The following is a 17706-nucleotide window of genomic DNA, read 5'->3' on the forward strand; positions in this document are numbered from 1 at the left end:
GAGGATTTTTCCATCACCCAGTGTTCTCCAGCGCTGAGATGGGTTATTACAAAAATATTGCATTTCATGTCTACCATTTAGGACAGTTACTTTCTTTAATTTGGGTTTATAAGCCTGTATTTCAGCCACGTTATTGGAGCTTGGTTGGTATAAACCTATCTAGGAATGAACAAGAGTTGATTCTCCCCAGTTAAGTCAAGGGCCATTGCAAAGAGGCCCTTTAGAAGCAGTGAGCTCCCTGTCTCTGGAAGGGTCCAGCTAAGGCTGAGCCTCTCAAGAGTATCGTGGAGCGGATTCCTCCTTTGGGTAGAGTCGATGATGTACACAGTCTCTTTCAACTCAGATTCTCTGCATGTCAGAGTTAGATCCAGAGAAGAGCCTCCAGGTTGCCAAAGAGCAGGGGTTTTTAACCTGGGCCAGTGAGCACCTAAATTTTCATGTGGGTATGTCTTTATGGGCTGGAGACTCCTGGCTTTGAACAAACACTCAAGAGTTGAGAACATTAATGAAGATCATTCTTTCATCCAGCCTTATCCACAAGGGGATCTGGTTAGATGGTTTGCTCTCTCAGTGGTTCTCAAACTATGGCTAGCACTGGAATCCCCCGAAGGGCTTGTTTAAATACAGATTGCTGGGCCCCACACACAGCGGTTCTGAGTCAGTAGGTTGGGGGCGGGGGCTGAGACTTCGCCTTTCTAACGCAGTGGTTCCCAGGTGATGCTGACGCTGCTGGTATGGGGGCCACGCTTTGAGAACTACTGGCTTATACCAAGACCCTTTGCTGATCAAAAAGGCAGCGTGGACTGACTTGCCCTAAAGCCCCTGCTGGCTCCTGACCCCTGGATGCTAATTCCAACCCCCTCTCCCATTAGCCCCTTGCAATTCAATCCTCCCCTGCCCTCCTAGCTCCTGCAGCAAATCCTAAGTCAGCTGTTCTAGGGACTAAAAATACCTTCCCTCTCCCAAGACAGCTGAGGGGCTCAGGCTGTTTTCTGAGGGTAAGAATAGCTGGTACTTCACAGTTAATTTCAATGAGGGCCAACAGCCAGCACAGGAATACTTTGCTCGGCTGCTCTAACTTCAGTGCCTGAAGCAGCGTTAGTTCTGAATGTTTTCAGGGTCTAATTCATGAAAGGGCAGTGGTTTGGTATGTGCCTGTCTGGGCTGGCAAGTAACTTACCTTTTTTGGTATTGTTCTAGAGTGGATACTGGTTAAAATTACCCCAGGAAGCTTCGGCCTGGTTCCAGACACATGGAAAGTAGACTTCATGTGCCAGCGCGTGCGCATGCCTTCAGCAGCCGCTTCTCCTCCCTGGGGGGTTGCTCTTCTCTGAAGCCCCTGCAGCCTGCTCTCCAGGCCTTAAGACTTCAGCTGAACACAAGGGACCATGGCCTCCAAGGCCTTTTTGTGGGGTAAGGGCCTGGGAGCCCCCCGGGTGCCCAGGGCATAGGGATCGGGTGGGGAAGCTCCTCATCTGGGTGGTTCTGGCTGTCCTCCTCCTACCAGAGCATCAGACACACACAGATGCTCAACAAATGCCAGTTAGTTTTATGCGGATCTTGCCTTTTCCTCTTTCTGGGCTTCGGTTTTCTCATCTGTGAAACGAGCAGGTGGGATTTAGGGATCTCCAGGGTCTTTTCTGGTTTTACTATTCTGTGACTTAGGAGCTCGGCCTAGTGAGCTTGGGCTGGCAGCTGGCCCTTCCCAGTTCCGTGGTTTAAAGGCAGCAGCAGGGAGTTCAGGACCTTTGGAGAGGCAGGTCTACACTACCCCAGAACCTCATTTGCTCTAAGTGGATTTCATGTTTTCCACTGTCTGGTGAGAACCTCCCACTCCGTGAGAACAGAGGCCTCGTTTAACTCCTTCAGTGTTGCATGCACAACACCTAGCAAGTGCCCGGTGCAAAATAGGGGTGCAGGGCTTGGTGAATGAATGAATGCATACATGCACAGAAGCCTCTAGAGGGAGCCCACGCTCTGCCCTTAGCTTCCCCTGTGGCTCCTTCAAAGGTGGGTCAGGAGCAAGGCATTCCTCTCTCCCTCACTCTTCCTCACCCACCTCAAACTCTACCCTCCACAGCCCTCCTCCCCACAAAGTGCTGAAATTTTGCTTGGCTCACCTGCTCTAGGTGTGGAGTCTAGGGGTGAAACGTTAAAAGTCTACTGCGTTGCACCCGGGACTACTGAGGTGGTGTGGTCTCTTTCCTGTTTTGTTTGGCAGATCATAGAGCTCTCTCTGTCTTTGCAAGTGCTCTGTCTTCTCCCAGAGAGCTGTGGGCCCTTGGGGGCTTCTTTCCTGGCCTGAGAGGGCTAGGGTGGCCCTGGTGCCAAGGCTTCCTGCTGGTTCCCATGCTCCCTTCTGATGCCTTCAGGAATCTCTGGCCTTTCCTTGTAGGCAGAGAGGCGGTGGGATCCAGCTCTCAGATTTGGGCTTGTGGAAGCAGGCAGCACAGGCATTTTGGCCTGCTTTTGGTCTGAGCTGTTCAGGCCTGCCTACCCAGATAAAGGAAGTTTCTGAAGGACCAGCCAGCTCCACTGCAGCCAGGCTGAGGATCAAGTGTATCTGCCCTGGTTTGCCTCTTCTGTGCACACATCCTTAGGGATGCGAGGGACGGGTGTTATTAGTGACAAGTCTGGTACTGGCCTTGGTCCTCTGGCCCAATAGCAGCGATCATCGGTTACAGCATGACAGCCCATAGCATCTTTATTTCAAACACAGGCCATGACGTACTGTAAGAAGTCATTACATACTGATTTCATTGGACCTGAGAGGAAGGGGAGGGCACAGCCCCCTCCTGGATCTGGGTGTCAGGGTACCGCTCTCCAACACCCTTTCCACCCCTCTGATCTTAGCGTTTGGAGACCACCTCTGCCCCAGGGGTGAGACTTGACTGTTCTAAGCCAATCAGTTTAATCTTCTCGCCTGCGTCCCAGGTACTGGTACAGTAGCTGAATCCTAAGCCAATCAGCATGTGGCATTCACTTGGCCCCAGGAATTGGTTCAGTAGGGGCCCAATTTGGCCCAGAGCCCAGACTTTGCTTCAGGGGCCATGGGAGAAGACCCTCTGATGGCCATCTCTGACCGTGAGAGAAGTGAAGGCCACGCTGGCATTCCACAGTGCTCGATGCCTGCCCTGTGCCTGGAGTTTTATGATAACCAATAAGACCCTTTTATCGCTTAAGCTAGCTTGAATTTGGTTTTCTACTACTGCACCCAAAAGCATTCTTACTGATGTGTCAGCCTCTTATTTCCTGTGACCAATGAGTGCACACTGCTTGCACTTCAAAGGCGCCATCTCTTTTACTACCATCGCTTCCGCATAGTAAACACAACTTCAGAGGCGGTTTGGGCCTCTGCCTCCTTGAAGGGTATTTTGCCCCATACGGAATTCAATTAATTTTTAAGGAGACATTCAAGATTTAAGCTCCGTTCTATGAACTCATCCAGAGACTCTGGGCAAATTCTTTCCTCACTTTGGACTTTTTATCTCCATCTCTACCAAAAGAGGGAAGTTGGCTGGATGCCCGCCGGGGCTGTTCCTGCTGGGAATTCACAATGTCAATGTCATTTGGCAGTGTCCTGTCATCCTGGGGATCTGGGCCCTCCCCCGAGCCAGATTTAGCAGGTCTGGATGCGACTTGGGCATCCAACCTCCGAAGAACTCCATCTCAGCACCTTCTTTTTTCCCCTTCCTCTTCTGGGGTGAGTGCTTGGGGGTGAGGCAGGACTGCCCTCCACCAGCTGGGAACTTGTTTTCTTATAAGACAGATCCACGGTATTACTCCTCAACTCTTGCTTAAGGGACAGAATGGTCACTTCTTCCAGGTGCCAAGGAAAAGCTTTCCTCTTCCTTTGGCCTGCTATGTTTCCCTTTTCCCACTGGTTACCAGGAAGCACGGAGCTATACTGCCAGCTCTGCTGGGGTAACCGTTTCTTCCTTGTATCCTACCACAGTCATCTCCCCAATATGCAGTGTTTTCTAGAGGCTTGGATGGTGTCTATTAAGTTCTTAACTAGGTACCTTGCATCTAGCAAGCCTACAGTAAGTAGGAGCTTTAATCCTGTCTCATGTTTTCTCATCTTCCCTCTATTTGTAACCATCTGGTTACATATGTTTCATTGTAGGTGTTGCCTCAGGTACATGTTGGGAGTAGGCAGGGGAAAACAATAAGGAAATTGGCTTCAGAGTTCTCTGCCTTATATTCCCTCCCATAGTTATCACTGTCTCCTAGTTAGAAAACCAAGTCAGAAGCAGCTTAAGATGGATTTTTATTTCTTCTTAGAAAAAATAAATAAATGAATACATTGGCTTGAATGTCCTTCCCCCGCTCTTACTCTCCCCCTTCAAAAGAAGCAACACTGTGAAAATCCTTAAGACGGAGAGGCAGAGCGTTGGCCACCAGGACCCACAATGGACAGAAAAGACGCTCCACACACGAGGGGTCAGAGAAGGGCTCTGTGGGTGAGTGTGGCTTGTAAAACCTTGGCCACTGCGTGGGGTGGGATCCGTCTTGAGCGGGGGCTGGATGTTTCCAGCTCTCCCCGGAGCCCTCACAGTTCAGTCTTTACCTTGTGCATCAAATCCTTCTGGTCAATCTTGTCTAGGTCCTGGTACCAGCGGTTGAAAGCCAGCAGGGCCACGTTCTTGGCAGCCACTGCCGTCACCTCCACGGAGCTGGCCGCCCACTCCAGGGCGTTGAGGAGGAAGAGCTGGTCGTGCAGCACGAACCGTGGGAGGGGGCTGCGGGGGCCGTGGACGGGGTGGGCCTGCCACTCGGCTGTCTGCACTGAGTAGTAGGAGCGAAAGAGCGTCTTCAGCTGGGAGCGAAGGAGGGGCTGGGGCGACCGGACTCGCCACACTGCGGCCTCCTGAGGCTGCTTCCGCCGGAAGCTGGCCGAGACGTTGACGGGACACATGTTGTCCAGGGCGCAGAAGAAGCTGGGGAAGTCTGTGGTGAGGATGCTGGCAAAGGGGAAAAGCTTAGGGTCGGGGAAGCCAAAGTAGGAAGAGTTGAGGTAGCCATGGACCAAGGAGATGACGGTGGGCTGGAAGGAGCCCTGGACGACATCAATGGGCGGGTCGAAGCCTTCAAAGGTGATGGTACTGCTGTTGTCCAGGTGCAGGGGGGTGGCGATGACCACTATGTCGTAGTAGTCAGAGCCTGTGCCCACCTCATTCTCGTACTTGACATGGTACAAGGGTTTCCCCTCTAGAAGGAGAGGGAAGAGAGCACAAAAGCCCGCTTCTTTCTCAGCTTCTCCCCACTTAGCTGCCACCTGGGGCCCTGCACTGAGGGGACGAGACCCTCAATGGGTGCAGCTGGGCTTTCCAGCTGCTGGGTCCCAGTCTTTCCGTGCTGGTGTGGCTGCAGGGTGAGCCCTGGACTGGAGTCAGGAAACCCGCTCTTTCTCTGGCTCTGCCTCTGACTAGCTGGGGAAACGTGAGCAAGGCTGTGGTTCAAAGTCCTCAGTGGTCAAATGAATGGGACTAGATTAATGCAAGTCTCTGCTTTCTGGCTCTGACATTTGAATCGGGGCAACAGTGCCCTCTGGTGTCACTCGGCAGTGCTGGGAACCACTCCCCAGCAGGTCATAAACCAGGGCTTTAGGGACAGAGGAGGTGGAAGTGTTCACTGTTTAGGAATGGAGTGGACATGGCCCCTGCTCTGTCTACTCACCTGTTTGCTGCAGGGTCACAGTGGTGACCGTGGCATGGATCACGTTGGCCTTGGTGAGCTTCAGCAGACCGGAACAAACCAGCTTGTTGCCTCCCTCCACAGACCACAGGCTGCCTTGGGCCCCAGCTAGCGACATGGCTCCTGGGCAAAGGGGGAGGGAGGGTGGCCAGTGGGTTCTCAGAACCACTGCGTGGTGGGCTGGAGAGTCCAGCACCATCCTACCGGGGCCTCTCTCCCAGGCCAAGACTCCTCCCAACCCTGGGCGAGGAGAGACAACACACACAAATAACTGCAACAAAATTCACCATGTTGTGAAGTAAAAACATTAGGCTCGGTGCAAGAGCCACTATAAAAGACCACAGATTGTATGATTCTGCTTACACAGACTGCCCAGAATGAGCAAATCCATAGCAACACACAGTAGATTCGTGGTTGCCTAGGGCTGGAAGGCTGGGGGATGCTGGGGAACTGATGGCTATAGGTATGGGGTTTCTTTTGGGCAGTGAAAATGTTCTAAAATAGATTGTGGTGATGGAGGCACAACTCTGTGAATATACTGAAAGCCACTGAATCCTACACTTTAAATGGGTGAACTGTGTGGTATGTGAATTATATCTTGAAGGATACATACAGGATACCGGCAGAGTGAGCAGGGTAGTCTCGCTGAGGTGAAACTAGGCAGGACCTGAAGGGTGGGAAGGAGCTAGCACTGCCAAGAGCCAGAGGAATAGTATCCTGGGCATATGGGAGGTGCTTGTTAATTATAAACCTTTTCATTCATTTATTCAGCAAAAATGGGCTGAGTGCCTATGATGGTCGGCACTATTGTAAGGATACGTCAGTAAACGAAGGAGACAGGTTTTCCCATTGGAAAGCCTGCCTTCTAGTGGGAGGAGATCAAATAAGTCGATCAAGCAGTCTGCTAGAAGATGATACCTGCAGGGCAGGAGGGGTAGGGGCAGCTTCAATGAAAAGGCAACATCTTCACAAAGACACGGGAGAGCGAGAGTTTACCATGATTGTGTCTCAGGGAAGAATGCTCCACGCAGAGGGCTGGCCACACAAAAACCTCAAGGTGTGGGTGCGCCTGGGACGTTGGAGACACGGCAGGAAGGCCAGAGTGGCTGGTTTGGGGTGAGGGAGTGGTGAGGTGGTGAGGCCTAGACCATGTAGGGTCCTGCAGGCCACTAGAAGGACTTTGGGTTTTCCTTGAAGGTAAGTGGGAGCCATTACAGTTTTACATGCACGCCTGTCAGGATCTGTCTTTTGTTTTAAAAGGATCATCTGGCTGATGCATTGAGCTTGAGGGGCCAGGGGGTGGGGGACATGGTAGGAGAGCTGCAGTAATCCTGCTGAGGGATGTTGGTGGCTTAGACCAAGGACGAGGCGGTAGTAGGAAGCTGTCAGATTCTCGGTATACGTGGAAGGTAGAGCAGATGGGATTTCCTGACATATGACATAAAGGATATGAGAGAAAGAAATGATTCAAGGTTTTGGCTGGAGCAATGGAAAGGAGTAATTACCAGCCAAGCTGGGCAGACGCTGGGAGGGGCAGGGGCTCGAGGGGAAAGATCAGAAGCTCAGGTTTGGACGTGCTGAGTCTGAGACGCCCGTTAGCCCTTCCAGTGCAGACACAAGGGTGGCAGCTGACACATGAGCCTGCATTTTTGGAGAGAGGTCTGGGCTGGAGGTCATATTTGGGAGTCAGGTGGGTGGAATTTAAAGTCTTGAAACTGGCTGAGCTCACCAAGGGAGGCTAAGTAGTTGAGAGCAGAAGAGGACAAAGGACCGAGCCTGGGCCTTCCATGTTAGGAGGGGAGAGGAGGACACAGCTAAGCAGGCCACTGAGTGCCCGTGTAGCTCCTCAGCCTTGATTGCCCCTCTCTGCCCCTCCACCACCCCAGCAAAATCCTACAGCATCTTTCAAGGCCCAGAATGGTCATCATGCCTTGGGGAAGACATGCCCTGACGACTCTCGGGCAGATCTGTGGCCTGTGCTGGAGGATGGTGGGTGGTACATGTGCCCACCTGCCCCAGTAATAAGCTGGGAAGATGCGGTGCTCTAACAGATAAATACCCAGGGGCCCAGAGGCCTCAACGGGACAGCTCCTGAAACCGATCCCAACAGGAGTGGTACAAACACACAGGACCTGAGAGCTGAGCCTCCCTTTCACCGTCTGTGAAGTGGGATGAATACCATCTCCCGACAGCTTGGAGGATAGATGCCAGAATCAGAGGGGGCAGTGTTGGTTAGGCAACTGTACTGAGCCGGGTAAATGTGAGGTTATTACAGGGAGGGCCAGGGAAGGGCAGGTTGGCAGGCCGAGGGCTGGAGGCTCACCGGCAAAGGCGGGCATCGCTGCTGACTGGCCGTAGCTGGCCCGCAGGACAGCGGAGACGACATCGTCGATAAAGCGCTGTGTGACGCCCACCTGGAGCAGGGACTCGGCCACGGAGCGCTGGGTCATGTTGACAAAGGCGGATTCCCCCAGCGAGTAGAGCAGTTCCTCCACACCCGAGAAGGCATAACCGTGAGCCTGGTACTTATAGATCCTGGGAGACAAGTGGAGCCAGAGCCCTTGTGCAGAAAGGCCTTTCAGCTGACCACCTGCTGCTGGGTCACTGCACCTGGGGGGGCCCAGCAGGGACCCGCGCCTCCTCTCCATGCAGTGGGTGGGAGAGGAGGCTGGTAATGGTACCTTTGGCCTATTTGCTGGTTGTGGTCGGCCTGTCTCACTTAGAGGGACAGCCCAGAGGGAAGGGCAAATACTCTGGAATCCCACCAGACCTGGCTTCACATCGTGGCTCTGCTGAATGACAGACATGTCACCTCTCAAGCCACTCCCTGCCTGAGGTCACAGCCCTCTTCTCACTCAGCTGGGACTGCCAAGCAGCGGGCTGTGCCCGCCCCCACTGACACATCCCCTCTCCAGCAACTTCGGCTCTGCCCGAAGTGGCTTCTAGGACCACATCGGACCCGATGGCAACTGCCTTATGTCAAAGCTGTCCGGCTCGGTCCAGCAGGCCTCCCACTCACCCCCTCGATAATGGCTTGTTCTCCCACAACTCCCCCCATCTCAGGGGCTGGCATTTGCCTGGAACAATCTGCTGATGGACTTTCGGACGGCTGGCCTTTGAAAAAGTTGCCTCTGCTTGGGCTGCTCTGTAAACCTGTTGATTTGGTTATGGACATGACACCTAGATGGGGGTGTCCACAAAGCAGTTAGAAACTGATTAGTTAGTGGGTCTGGAACTTAAGGGGAAACTGGGGGCTGACAGGTAGAGGCTGTCTCCCACAAAAAGGAGAACTTGGCCCTGGGGGTTTAGATGAAATTGACAAGGGAGAAAAATATAAGAAAGAGGAAAGAGGAGTGAAGACGTGACTTTGGGGACACCCGGAGAATATAAGGAAGAAGTGCCATGAAAAGCATAGTTACAGGAGTGGGAAGGGCAGAGAAGTGCCAGCAACCAGGAAGGGGGCCTAGAGACCACGACTGAGTGTCTGATGCTGCAGCCTCTGCATCTGGGCCAGGAGACAGGGAGAACCTTCAGGAAGGACTGTGGGGGAGAGCTGGGTACCCGCCTGGTGAGTGAGTGGATTACGAGAGGTGGACAGGGTGACAGCAGTCCACTTGTCCTCATTATTTGGAGTTGATGGAGAGGGGTCCAGGACCCAAGGAGGAGACAGGTAGTAAAGAAAGCTGTTTGTTCATGGTGGGACTGGGGGACAGAAGAGTTTGTAAATGGTGGCCCACAGGCTGCCTGTGGCTGACGGATATGTTTCATTTGCCTTATAAGATGAATTGGTTGTGCCCACGGAAAAACTGGGAGAGTTCACATATAACCGGATTGCCAGCTTCTTCTGAAACACCGGAAGATGGCATTCCCCCATGGCCACCAGTGGCTCGAGCAGAGAGCGGCCGCCCCTTCAGAGGGGGGCCTGGCTCTTTAGGGCCCCTCACTCCCTAGCCTTCCCTTCCACCCAACTGCTTCACTTATTCATACCCCAGGTGGGCCCTTGAAGGTGGCTGAGTTTGCAACCCATGCTTTTATTTACCAGTTTAGCTGAGGGAAAGAGGATGCCAGTGTGACAACGCGAGAGACCAACTACTGCTGCACTAAGCAAGCACCTTGCCGACGCCAGGCGTGCTCGGAGCCTGGGTGGAATTCTCACACCCAGCAAGTACCTTTTCCTTTTGGACAGTGTACAGTCACGTTGGTTCCTTCGGCACCTCTATTCTTCTCTCCTTCTAGAATGCCCTCCCCACGCCCCACCCAGCCCTACCTCATGAACTTCTCCATGACCTCCTCCACCCACATCTGCAGTCTCAGGAAGCTGATGCCGTAGTGCCACCAGAGGCGGAAGAGGTTCAGCAGGTACCAGTCAGTCTCCTCCAGCACAAAGTCCTCCCCGTTGAAGATGGCACTCCTCCCTCCCACTTCGCGCCGGTGCCGCAGCCCTGAGGAGACAAGGAGGAGGCCCTCAGGTCCCCTTCGGAGGGCCCCCCGCCCCGGGGGAACCTAGCGATTCCTGAGGCTTAAATTCAGGGGCCGTCCTGAAGGATGCACATGGATCGGCTCCATTAAAGGGAATATGAACACTATGGTTTGTGCATCTGTGCTGCTTGTTTAAGAACAGTACACAAAACACTGGGTAGATATCTGGCCTCGCTAGTCAACAAAGAAATGAAAATTAAACTAATGTACCATTTTATATTTTTTTCCAACAGGGATCTACTCAGCCACGAGTGAGGGAAATTCAGACGTCATCCTGGACCGTCCAGGGGCTGACAGCCAACAGGGCCTGCTCTGAGATGGCAGCCCTGGGCACCAAGGCCACATGGAAGGAATCACAGCTCCTGGCAACTGCCTGCTCTCTACAACTTACAGAGCACTGGGTCTTCGTATCTCACTTCATCTTCTCACAGCCTCGGGAGAGGCAGAACAGGTGTTAGCAACCCCAGGTAAAGATGTGGAAAGTGAGGCTGAGCGATTATAGGGCCTGCCCTAAGTCACGGGTTTTTATTTCTTTCCCTCCTATTCCTGTCCCAAAGCCACGAAGTTCCCCTACCCAGAGGCAACCAGTAAGTATATTCCTGCAGCATCCTTCTAGAGATATTTTGTGCAAACACTTATAAATGTGTACATATCTCTGAGTTATCCCTCCCCTCACCCCCACGTACTATATACACTGGTCTGTACCTTATTGACATATGTATCTTGGAGACTCTTCTATACGTGGGCCTACAGGACTTCCTCACTCTGGCTGCTGAACAGTCGGCTGTGTACTTAAACAATACTTTGTTTAATCTCAGATCCCAGTGGGTGGGCGGGTGGGATATTTTCAACTTTTTGCTATTACAGTGCTGTAATGAACAACCTTGTGTGCCTGCCACTCTGAACATCTGCGGGTACACCTACAGGATCACTTCTGAGAAATGGAATTTCTGCATCCAACCACATATGTATTGGGTTTTTTATTTTTAACTTAATTAATTAATTTAGTTTTGGCTGAGTTGGGTCTTCGTTGCTGTGCGTGGGCCTTCTCTAGTTGCGGCGCGTGGGCTTTTCTCTAGTTGCAGCGAGTGGAGGCTACTCTTCGTTGCGGTGTGCGGGCTTCTCATTGCGGCGGCTTCTCTTGTGGCAGAGCACGGGCTCTAGGCACGCAGGCTCCACTAGTTGTGGCTCGTGGGATCTAGAGCGCAGGCTCAGTAGTTGTGGCGCACGGGCTTAGTTGCTCCGCGGCATGTGGGATCTTCCCGGACCAGGGATCGAACCCGTGTCCCCTGCATTGGCAGGTGGATGCTTAACCACTGCGCCACCAGGGAAGCCCCGTATTTGTGGTTTTGATAGATGCTGCTGCGGCTGAATCTCAGTTCTCTCACTTATTAGCTGCAGAGACTTAGCCGAGGTGTATATGCTTTCTGAGCCTCAGTTTCCTTGGGAGGAGATACAATACCCATCTTGCAGGCTGGTAGGGAGGATTGGAGGTAATGCCTATGTATCACCTAGAAGGATGCCAGGTACTTGGCAAGCATACACCATGTGGAAGCCATTATGATTATGATTATTGAGAAGCAGCAAATTGAAAGGGAAAGAAACTGGCCTGGGGGAGAGGTCAAACCTGAGTTCTAATCCCGGCTCTGCAACTAACTCACTGTGTAACCTCAGGCAAGTTCCTTCCCCTCTCTGGTCTCAGCTGCTCCATCTGTAAAACGAGGAGATTGGGCTATATGACCTTCCGGCCTTGACCATCAGGGTAATCTGAGAAGGGCCCGAGGGCTGCCGCCAGCCCCAGGACAGCACACTCACCCAGCTGCTTGACGAAGCCCTGCATGTGGAGGCTCAGGGAGTGGAAGGAGGCGGCGCCGCTCTCGTAGTGCTGCTTGTTGACCGAGATGGTGGCCAGGCGGCCGCCCACGGTCCCCTTCTCAAACACGTCGATCTGTACCCGGGGGCCGAAGTGCTGTTGGAGGAAATGGGCCACGGCAGAGCCCCCAATTCCGGCTCCAACCACGGCTGTCAGCAGGCCCGGGAGGCAGGCATGGGGAGAGACAGAGCATGGGCGTGAGACTGCGGGTCACGCCTTCTCAGCCTCCTGGGCCGGTGGTTCCCAGGTATTTGCATCTCATAGGCTTTTAACATCTCAAAAAGGAAATCTGCAGCCTCCTGCCTTCCTGTTAGTTGCAAACTTGGTTCATATACCATCAATAGTCTCATCCAAGTCACCGAGAAAAGCGTTTCATTGGACAGGGCTCTGAGGTGCTGCTAGGAACCACTGACCAAACAGATAGTAATCATTCCATAGCACTGAGAGGACAGTAAAGCAGCTATGAAACTACTGAAATGGATGGCCATGCTGCCCACAATTTTTGCCCACCACATATCTAAGACACAGCTTTCCGTCTCATCTGACAGTCTTGTAACCTACTCAAAGAGAATGAGATAAAGCTGGTGTGATCTGTCCTTACTAGACCCATGTTGGTCCCTAAGACCACAGGCTCCTGTCAAGAAGGCAAAAATACACGGTTCTTTATGATCTGGGCTCCATTTATTTATTCCATTCCCTGCCTCACCCTTGCAACACTCCACCTTCTTGTCTGTCTTGACTTCTTTTGCTGTGGAGCATGGGACTTTGCTCTCTCATGTCTGTGCCTTTGCCCTCACTGCTTCCTTTGTCAGAAATGCTCTGTCACCCTTTGCCTCACTGACCTCTGTGGCCCTTATATGTAGTTTTTAGCTGGCTTACCTGACCCGCCTCAGACAAGTGTCCCTCCTGCATAGTCCCACAGCACTCTCCTTACCCTGGCCTAGTCCATGGCACACTATACTCAAATGATCTGTTAAGGTCTGAGGGCAGGTGCCTATGTCCCCAGATCCTGGCAGGCAGTAGACCTCACTATTTGTTGCATCTTGAAAGAACAAACTCCTTCCTTCTTCTCAGTGTTTACAAAGCCACTTCCAAGAATGCCCTTAACGTTTTAAACCAATGTGCTCCCTACCACTTCCATTTTCGACCAAGCCCCAAATTTCCCTTTCCCCCCGCCCAGAGAAACTGCTATCACAAGGCCTGGAAGCTGCCCAAGGACTACAGGGAAGCAGAAGACCTCACCCCATTGAGAGTCAGCTCATTGAACACCCACAAACTGACACCCACTCTCTGGTCTATAGTAAGATGTGCTGGACATAGGATGAGTCAAACAGGGAGAGCTCCTGTCCCCCTGAGCATAGGCGGGGAGAGGGTGGACAGACTCATGCACTATTAGCAATGACAACGTGTGACCAAGTGCAACAGCAGGATTCCAGAGAATCCTGAGGAAGCAGTGAATTCTGCCTGAGGGTGTGGGCCCCAGGCTTCACAGGGAAGCAACAAGCAAGGACCCTGGAGGACAATAGGCTTTGCCAGTGAGCAGAAACACATGCTCTGCAGAGAGAACAGCATGGTCACATGTGGAACTATGGGGGAGTTTAAAGGGTCCAATGTGGGCTTCCCTGGTGGCACCGTGGTTAAGAATCCGCCTGCCAATGCAGGGGACACGGGTTCGAGCCCTGGTCCAGGAAGATCCCACATGCCGTGGAGCACCTAAGCCTGTACACCACAACTACTGAGCCTGTGCTCTAGAGCCCATGTGCCACAACTACTGAAGTCCATGTGCCACAACTACTGAAGCCCACGAGCCACAACTGCTGAAGCCCGCACGCCTAGAGCCTGTGCTCCACAACAAGAGAAGCCACAGAAATGAGAAGCCCGCGCACGGCAACGAAGAGTAGCCCCCGCTCGCTGCAACTAGAGAAAGCCCGTGCACAGCAATGAAGACCCAACACAGCCAAAAATAAATAAATAAATAAATAAAATTAAAAGAAAAAGGGTCCAGTGCCACACCGAGGTGTTCAGATTTGATCATGCAGCAGCCTGAGGGTTAAGCCATCTTAACAGGAAGCTCCTCGTTCCCATTGTGGATAGAGTCCCAACCACCACGGACAGACAGAGGCTCTTGTCAGAGGGCTGAGGACAATCAGGAAAGCTACAGGACAGCATGGCATTGCCAGGTAGCCTGCCTTGATGATGCCTGGGGTGAGGTGGGTAGGGCTGGCTGGAATGAGGAAGGCAGCAAGTTCTGCGTTGCCAGAAATGGTAGAGCTGTGAGGAGGCCCTGCCCCTTCTTCACTGTTCAGTGAGAAATGTCATGCTCTGCTGCCCTTTCCCAAGAGATGGGGGAGGCTCTGCATCTCAAGACATTGCCTGCCTAATTCTTCCGGCTCCAAATCCACCTCCTCCCTAAGGCCTTCTCTGGCCACTCCAGCTCTCAGGATTCTCTTTCCTCTGAAAACCCTAAATGTTCAGTCCCAAACTGATTTCTGGCACGCTTCAGCCTGTCTTAACCCTTTATGGCCTGAGCTGTGGTTTGGTAATCCAAACCTTAGCACTGCACTGGCCCTATTAAGTCCGTGGAGCTCCCATGGGGCATCCCTCCCTGCCACCTAGAGCGCACAGAGGGCAGCCTAGTGGATTAGGGACTCCTTCTCCTTCACACCAGAAGCCCAGCATCTCTTCCTATGGGAATTTTATATACGAGGGGCTTGAAAAACTTTGATTCATGTAGAGTTAAAATGACAAATGTTAAGAGGTAAAAAGTGTAAACAAATATGGAATTCTAGTCAATTATATACATGATGAAGTATTTAGCAAAATGTCATGATGTCTGCAGTTTATTTTGAAATGCATTAAAATGTAAGATGGATTAATGCACATGTGATAGGTATGTGATAAAGCAAATATAGTAGCAGTTTCTTAACGGCAGAATCTAGGTGCTGGGTATACAGGTGATCACTGTACAATTCTTTCAACTTTGGTCTATGTTTGAAAATTTCAAAAGAAAGCAAATAAGAAGACTGCTGTTGAAAATTCCCCACTTCGTCATTCAGCAAATCTATCCCCAGAGGACTTACCATGGGTTCTGTCTCCCTTAGAACTGCCTCCTACCCTCCATGAGGTTTTGGCTTAGATGTTACTTCTAGGAAGACCTCCCAGAGCCCACAAAGACTGGGGTGAAGTGCCCCTCCTCTGAATTCACAGTGCTTTCTCAGCCTTAGCACTAACTTCCTTGTATTGTGCAGTCTCTTCTCCTCCACACAGAACTGTGGAGCACTGTGCCTGCTACATAGACGACCCTCAATAAACCTGTGTGAATGACGTCAACCAGAGAGGCCAGAATCTCTGTCCTGGGGGCACCTGGCAAAGAGCCGGATCCACGGCAGATGCTCAGTGCCCCTGGACCTTCCGGTAAGATCGGTGACCAGTCCTGCCCCAAGCCTCTTTTCCGCCCCAGGTAGCCCTGGACACAAGCCCACGCCATCAGCACCTTGCCTACTGCGGTCCCCTTCCTCGCCCAGTCGCAGTGCCCCGGCTCTTCTCCACCCAACTCCTCTCCCGAAGACCCCTCCCTCGCCCAGCTGCCTTCCCCTTCCCCCATCCAGAGGCTCCCGGCTCACAACCCTTTTCCCTCGCAGCCCTCCCCAGATCAGCACCCCACCCGGTCCTTCCCGCACCGATTTTGCTGGGCCGGGCATCGCCTGTAGCGGCAGCGGCGAGGAGGGCGGCCAGCGAGGCGAAGAGCCGGGCAGCGCGGGCCATGGCGGGCAGCGACTGGGGCAGCACGCCGGGACTCGGGCAGTCGCGGGTTGGCGCTGGGCTCTCCGCCCCAGCCCGGCGCCTCACTGGCTGTTCTGCCTTCCAGCCTCGCTGGTCGCAGCCTCTCATTGGACAATCAGCCTTCCCTCTCCGGCAGGAGGCCCTCATTAGCCGCATCTCTCTGGGGGCAGGCTCTGTCATTGGCAGCTTCTCCGTCCCGCCTCCTGGATGCGGTTTCCTCATTGGCTGGCTCGTCCTGCTCCGGCGCAGGTGTGCACGTTTCGAGTGCTCGGCTTCAGGACCAGGGCCCAGCTCCGGGGGGATTGACTGCAGGGAAAGAATTGAAGCTTTGACGATCTCGGTTCCAATCCAACCTCTGAGCGTTAGTGGCTCTGTAGCGTGCCTTGTCTGTGTCTCGTTCTGTTTCCCTGCTCTGCCTTTCTAGGTGGTTGTGGCAATCACGTGAGATAGGGGATGTGAAATCACTCGGCAGTGTCTGCAAGTGCTGGAGATTGCTGACCAGTCATGCAGTCGGGATGGCTAGACGCTACTTGTTTCAGCATATGCTGAAACAAGGCCAGATGCTTTCAAGACTGCTGTTAGTTACTACGTGTACTTGCAGTTCTGACATACAGTTTATGTCTCTGCCTTCTACTTAAAAACAAAAGGTAAGAGTTTCATCCATTCTTCTTTCATAGGGGAGGAAAGGTAGGAAGGAAGGGATAAGCTCCCATTTTCACCCTCTCAGAAAACAAGAGCAGCTCACTGTGGCTAGTTTACCACACTATGAAGGACAGATTTCCTCTAGCAGAAAATAAAATTGGGGATGAGTTTCAGGATAAAATAAGGAAAATTCATGTTTATTCAGTCAGATTATGGCTGAGAAGAAATGGAAGGGGCTCGGAGAATAGTAAAAGGGCATAGATCTGAGTTTCCAACCAGCTCTGTGAGTCTTAACAGGGCCAATCTAGATTACTAGTAAAGCAGTAGATGAATAAACATGCATTTCTCATATTAAAAACTTTTTGGCAATATTTGTGTTAGAATGGAAAACCTTTTAAGTTCATTTCCAGACTCAAGATATTCCCTTAAATTATCTTTTAAAACAAGCATTCACCATCACTTTGTGCCATGTTCTCTTATGTGCTAACAATATAATTCTTGCAGTATTTTAATTGGGTAAAATCATATTAACTTTAAAACTCAACTTGACTCTACTTTGCTTTTAATTTTAGGGTCTTCGGTAACTCTAGATTCTAGAGCTGTATTTTCTTCTGTTAGGAAGTTCTTCCAATCCTACAACACATCGATGATGTGTATCAAAGTTGTAGGACAAGTTCAAAAAGGCTGTTTAAGAGGAAAAGCAAGGAGGCATAATTCTGGTGGCCGAGGTGCAAAACTAGTAGTTTGACTGGGAGTGAGGTTGGGTGACTCAATCAGTTATTTATTGCTGCATAACAAACCACCCCAAAACTTAGTGGTTAAAAGTAACAATCATTTATTTTGCCCATAAATCTGCACTTTGGGCACGGATCAGTGAGATCAGCTCATCTGTGTTCCATGTTATGTCAGGTGGGGCTGCTCCACTGGGGACTGGAGAGTCCACTTTCAAAGTGGCTCACTGAGGTGGCTGGCAGGATGCTGCTGGCTGTCAGTTGAAAGCTCAGCCATGGCCCTCAGTTCCACTCCACAGGCTACTTGAGCTCACTCTTTGGTTTGATGGCTGTATCAAGAGTGAGCATCCAGAGACAGGAAGGTTTGGGTCAGAAACCAGCAGTGTCACTTCCCTATATTCTATTGGTCCAGATTCAAGGAGATTTTGGAGTCGTGTTTTAAAACCTCCAGTGAATTTGAGAATGTGGACAAAGTCTGAGTGGACAGGAATAAGAATATAC

At 51.9% G+C, this 17706-nt stretch overlaps 1 protein-coding gene across 1 annotated transcript; it reads right to left on the reverse strand.

The window, feature by feature from the left end:
* Positions 1-4255: 4255 nt before the first annotated feature.
* PCYOX1L (prenylcysteine oxidase 1 like) lies at positions 4256-15853 on the reverse strand. Its single transcript, XM_024738261.1, has 6 exons — positions 15730-15853; positions 11992-12198; positions 9965-10139; positions 8021-8232; positions 5680-5820; positions 4256-5211 (listed from the first exon to the last, which is right to left on the reverse strand). Exons 1-6 carry the CDS (start codon positions 15812-15814, stop codon positions 4553-4555), a joined length of 1479 nt encoding a protein of 492 aa, XP_024594029.1. The 5' UTR covers positions 15815-15853; the 3' UTR covers positions 4256-4552.
* Positions 15854-17706: the final 1853 nt, after the last annotated feature.

Source organism: Neophocaena asiaeorientalis, unplaced genomic scaffold, assembly GCF_003031525.2.
Source record: "Neophocaena asiaeorientalis asiaeorientalis breed wild unplaced genomic scaffold, Neophocaena_asiaeorientalis_V1.1 scaffold404, whole genome shotgun sequence".
NCBI lineage: Eukaryota > Metazoa > Chordata > Mammalia > Artiodactyla > Phocoenidae > Neophocaena > Neophocaena asiaeorientalis.